Genomic DNA, 4,780 nt, shown 5'->3' with positions numbered 1-4,780 from the left:
GGATAAAATTGGACTTTTGGTAACACAATTTAAAGCAGAAACAATGATCTAATGCTTTCAAAACCGTGGATAAAAGCCTATTTCGGGAATCAATTGTCTACCAGATTTGTTTGGATTAGGAAACTTGTATGACGGTTTGGAGGAGTGTTTTCCAAGTTTAGTGTTTCCTAATTAAGGTGTGAGGATATTCTTAGAAGTTCTTTAAGACTTGGGGAGAAAAGATGTAACTACTATATAAGAGAACTTATATGGTGCGGAGAAATAACTCTCTGGATTAATTCTCTTGTAGAATCATGTTGACAAGATGTGAGGGTCACAACCATTGTTCTCTATAATGGTTGGTGATGGGGCAAAATCTATGTGAGAAGAGTGACTTGTAGAAAGAATGGGTAAGGGAGAAATCCAGTGTTTCTAGGGTTCATATGGGAGAATCTAGAATTCATGATGTTCTTCATGTACTTGTCTAAAGTCAAAGCAACCATAGCGGTGAAGGTATATGGAAGAAGAAGAACAAAAGAAAAGGTAAACTCTTCGTAATATGTCTTGTTGTTTATAACGTTTAGCACTAGTGGGTTACATAACTAGCTGATTACATAAAGTGTCAATGTAATGACTTTTTATAATAATGAAAGATTCTCGGGGTGATTTTGGCCGTGGATGTAGCCTACAAAAGGTCGGTGAACCACGTAATCTGTGTCGTGTGTGATTGTCTATTATCGTATTGACCATATATTCGTGCTAGTATTATTCGATCATGCTAATCTAAAGATTTAAGAGACGGATTCGAGCTAACTTATCCAAAGTAGGATGTTTCATTGAATTGGCTTCTACGAAAACATGCCGGTTCGAGATGAATGTAACTTCGGTTTTCCGACAATAACAGCTGTAATAGACAATAACAGGACTCGTGTGTATAACACACTTACAGACAGGTATGACTTGTGTGTAAGACACACTTACAACCAACATTAATCCTTATAGGCCGTTTTTAACATAATTCTTTGGGGAGTCGTGTAGCCTCTTTGACAATTGATGCAGTCAAGCTCACAAGAAACAACTTGATTTTCGCATTGAAATATGGCCTCAAGTCTAGTTAGACTAATGATTTTATTAGACTCGGGATTATACATCAACTACAGAGACGTAAGAAGCAAAACAATTACTGCAGAGAATTAAAGAACAGAATCAGGACGACGGAGACTCCAATGATAACTGGAAGAGCGGTAACCAAGTACAACGCACCAAATCCCTGCATGACAATTAGCTAGCCTGGTTACGTACTCACAAAGAGCCTTGTCAAAGCAGAAAAGTGAATCTCATAGGTTTAGGATCAGGTGTCGTAACTGGTTTAAAAATGTAGAACACGTGAATACAGGACTAGTGAAATTTCAAACTACCACATTAAACCTTCGTTCTAACACTCTAACACTCCCAACAGAAGACATGGAAATAAAAACTAAGGATCACAAAAGTAGAATTTCCTATTTTTGATGTCAGAGTGATCCTACGTATGACTTCGGTCATGTCCTGATCAATAATGCTTAACCAGAGTTTACTAGTTTTTAAGAATAGATATAGGGTGTTTTGGGTCAGCAAAATTTGATTAACTATGAGGGGTATGTTTATGTGGCTGTTCCATTTGGAAAACTGGGCGCATCAATTCACACCCTCTGAGATTCGAGTACGCACTAAAACTTGGAAAAAATTGCAAGAAGCCCGAGAGAGGAGGTAAGAAAACAAACCACGGCGGCAGGTACGTCTACTTGGTCACTATCCTCATCATCGTAAATCTCTGCAGCTGTATCCCAGTCAATTTTGAGTTTTTTAGCAGCCACTTTGGGATCAACACCAGTGTTAGTTGCCTTGGCATATAGAGATTTGCTGGGTTTTTTATTTATCGATTGAACCTATTGGACAAAACAAAGTAAGAAAATGAACAATTCTCAAGAAACATAATTTTATTCAGTGTACGAAACATAATTTGATTCAGTACACCACCTCTGAACTCCATGTTTACAGAATCTCTTAGCATTGTTTGCCACATGAGAACATGTATGCACCCCAGAAGATCTGATGGGAACATTGTACAGACCCAGTACCCCAATAAGGTTGGCTAACAAATAATGTCATAGATACATCATATGTCCCCTAATAAAATGATACTAATAAAACAACTAAAGGAACTAAATTGCTGCTTCAGAAAGGGCTGGCATAGTGGTGATTACATTGGCAATGACTTTAGGCCATTCCATTAGGATAAATTTAGGGTAAAGGCAAACAGTAAGAAACAGCCTTTATAATGGTTAAGGCACCCAACCGTTCTGCACGGCTTTAAAGCATTGAGTGGACATCTTTCAGTATTGAGCTTCTAATGGAAAGGGATGGGTATTTCTAACAATCAACTAATTTGACATATCCATGCTCTTCCTATATCGTACTAGAGTACTAGTCTAGTACCTTATTTTCTCCAGATCTCCGAAGTTTCTCTACATCGTATATGTAAACTTAAAAACAAATCAACTAATTAAGCCTTCCCTGGCTCTCGTCCTTTACATTTCAAAACCTCGTATCATTTTTATGGAGTATGAGAAGTAGCCCATATGATGTAAATTGATATTTACATGGTACTGTTACTACAGGTCTTGCTACTCTTACTTTTGTGGCTAGTCGCTTCCTCACGTGTCATCTTAACAGTATCAGTACCATTTATCTAGGACATCCATCTCCATAACGATAAAATAGACTTCGCAGAGTAAAATAGAAGGCTGCTATTTTGAAATAAAAGTATTTATTAAAGTATTTTCTTCTGCAATAATTTGGATATGAGGACATTGAAAATCACACATGTATACAGCGGACCTAAGGATGTACAGGGAACATGCATGGTGTCAACTAATAGACAGCACAGCGAAGAAGGACCTGATTCCACATTATAGATATAACATCTACATCTCATTTAACAATTAAGTGGCCTAATAAACTACAATACCTCTACATTAGGCCAATAAAGCATTTCTTTGGCAAGCATTTGAAGTGCAACACGATTTTCCGGTACTCTTCCTTCATTTACCTATAGTTTCAGAAGCCAATGCTAACCACTGGTAAATATAAACGAGCAACTCCATCTTGAGTGCATGCAGGAAACGGAAATACAGCTGACAAAAGAAATTCTCATGCAGGATATTCGAGATTGATGAGACTTCAAGGGCAGAATGTAAATTGTAATCTCATTTCAGATCAAAAGAGCTGGACCCTCCAGGGTATTCTGGATATTTTACTAAGGCAGTGTGCGGATTATTTTTCTCTCTCGTTGCATCTTCTAAATCAGAATCATGAAATACGTCTTGCCAGGGATGGGTACTCAAGACAGATTTATGGTATTGTACTTAGTTTTTTCAGAGCTGAAATGCAAAAGGATCTAAGTTAAGCCAATGCTAATAATTGTGAGGATTAATCTAAAACTACCAATAGCCACAGCTATCAAATAGATTCCTCCCTCTTGATTTTCTTAGCGTATATCCGAAGTTAAGGAATGGCTCTATTCCTTCCCTAAATCTTCTATCACTTTTTGTTACAAACAATAAAAAACGTACGAAACTGAGAGTAAATAGAAATATTACATAGAAAAAAAAAAGAAAGATAATACCTCATCCAGTGCCTCAGCTAAATCATCCCTAGTTGGAGTATCAGGATCATCGATACCGAGCAATCTCCGACGCTCAACTTCTCTTGGGTCTTCAATAGATATGGTTAACTTGATCTACGCAATTTTAACAAGCACAAGAAGGATATCAATTGCAACATAAATCCTACTGCAATTTCAGTTTGAAAGTACTAGGGGAAACAAATAAATATTACCTCACTAAAGAGCATATCCCTGTTTTTCTTTAGAAGCTCAATCACCTTAACGTTCCAAACAAATTCAAAGTTAAATTCAAAATCAAATGAAGAAAAGAAAAGAAAAGAGAAAAATAATTACTTGAGAAAGATAATGTTGGAGGAAAAAAAAGTGAAGAAGGAAAACCAACTCTTTTGATTTGTTGAATATATTCTAGTTCTTCAGGAGTAGCATCTTGTGGTAGTGGTGGTTGATTATCGTCTTCTTGAGTGGTGGAGACACCAAGTTCAGCATTTTCTTTACCAACTAATATTAGAATTTGTCTGGAATTATTTCGTTGGTGGCGGTGGTGGACAGAAAGGGTAGCTTTTGTTCTGTAATTCAAAGGTAGGTGTTGGAAGAAGAGAAACTGGGATTGAGTAGGAGTAGGAGTAGCAGTGCATGATGAATAATATGAGGAATCCAAGGGCAGTTGAGACAGTCGAAGAGCCATTTGATTATGAGAGAGAGAGAGAGTCTCACTCACTGCTCTCTTTCTATCTATACTGAGGAGTGGTCATTGCCTCTGATTAGTGTTCACTATTACAATTTTAAGTTTTTATCCTCGGGGAAGTATCCGTTGACATAGTTATAATAACATAATTTTGATGTTTTAGCGCCATTTTTCCTACCAAACCCAATCGGCAATGAAATTGATGCTAATATTTTGATGACATGTTCTTCTTATAGGTCTCTATACTTCCACCAAAAATGAGAGCATTCCGAGATGTATAAGACCATCATCTACCATTTTGAATATCAATCGTCGAAGATTAACGATTGAAATTAAAATTTGTGAATGGTGAAGTTTCGTATTTCGAAATACTCTCATTTTTGATAGGAATCTAGAGTTTTATACGAGGAACATGTCACCAAAATATTGGCTTTAAATTCATTGTCGTT

General features: G+C 36.8%; 1 protein-coding gene across 2 annotated transcripts; it reads right to left on the bottom strand.

The window, feature by feature from the left end:
• Nucleotides 1-782: 782 nt before the first annotated feature.
• LOC113289903 (ycf3-interacting protein 1, chloroplastic-like) lies at nucleotides 783-4,399 on the bottom strand. 2 transcript variants are annotated; one of them, XM_026539334.1, is made up of 6 exons: nucleotides 4,029-4,399; nucleotides 3,859-3,903; nucleotides 3,647-3,760; nucleotides 2,990-3,070; nucleotides 1,743-1,907; nucleotides 783-1,249 (listed from the first exon to the last, which is right to left on the bottom strand). In XM_026539334.1, exons 1-6 carry the CDS (start codon nucleotides 4,329-4,331, stop codon nucleotides 1,160-1,162), a joined length of 798 nt encoding a protein of 265 aa, XP_026395119.1. In that variant the 5' UTR covers nucleotides 4,332-4,399; the 3' UTR covers nucleotides 783-1,159. The 2 variants fall into 2 exon arrangements, with proteins under 2 accessions (XP_026395119.1, XP_026395120.1); XM_026539335.1 differs by lacking the exon at nucleotides 2,990-3,070.
• Nucleotides 4,400-4,780: the final 381 nt, after the last annotated feature.

This window comes from Papaver somniferum, chromosome 6 (genome assembly GCF_003573695.1).
Source record: "Papaver somniferum cultivar HN1 chromosome 6, ASM357369v1, whole genome shotgun sequence".
NCBI lineage: Eukaryota > Viridiplantae > Streptophyta > Magnoliopsida > Ranunculales > Papaveraceae > Papaver > Papaver somniferum.
This window is presented reverse-complemented; position numbering and strand designations above follow the sequence as displayed.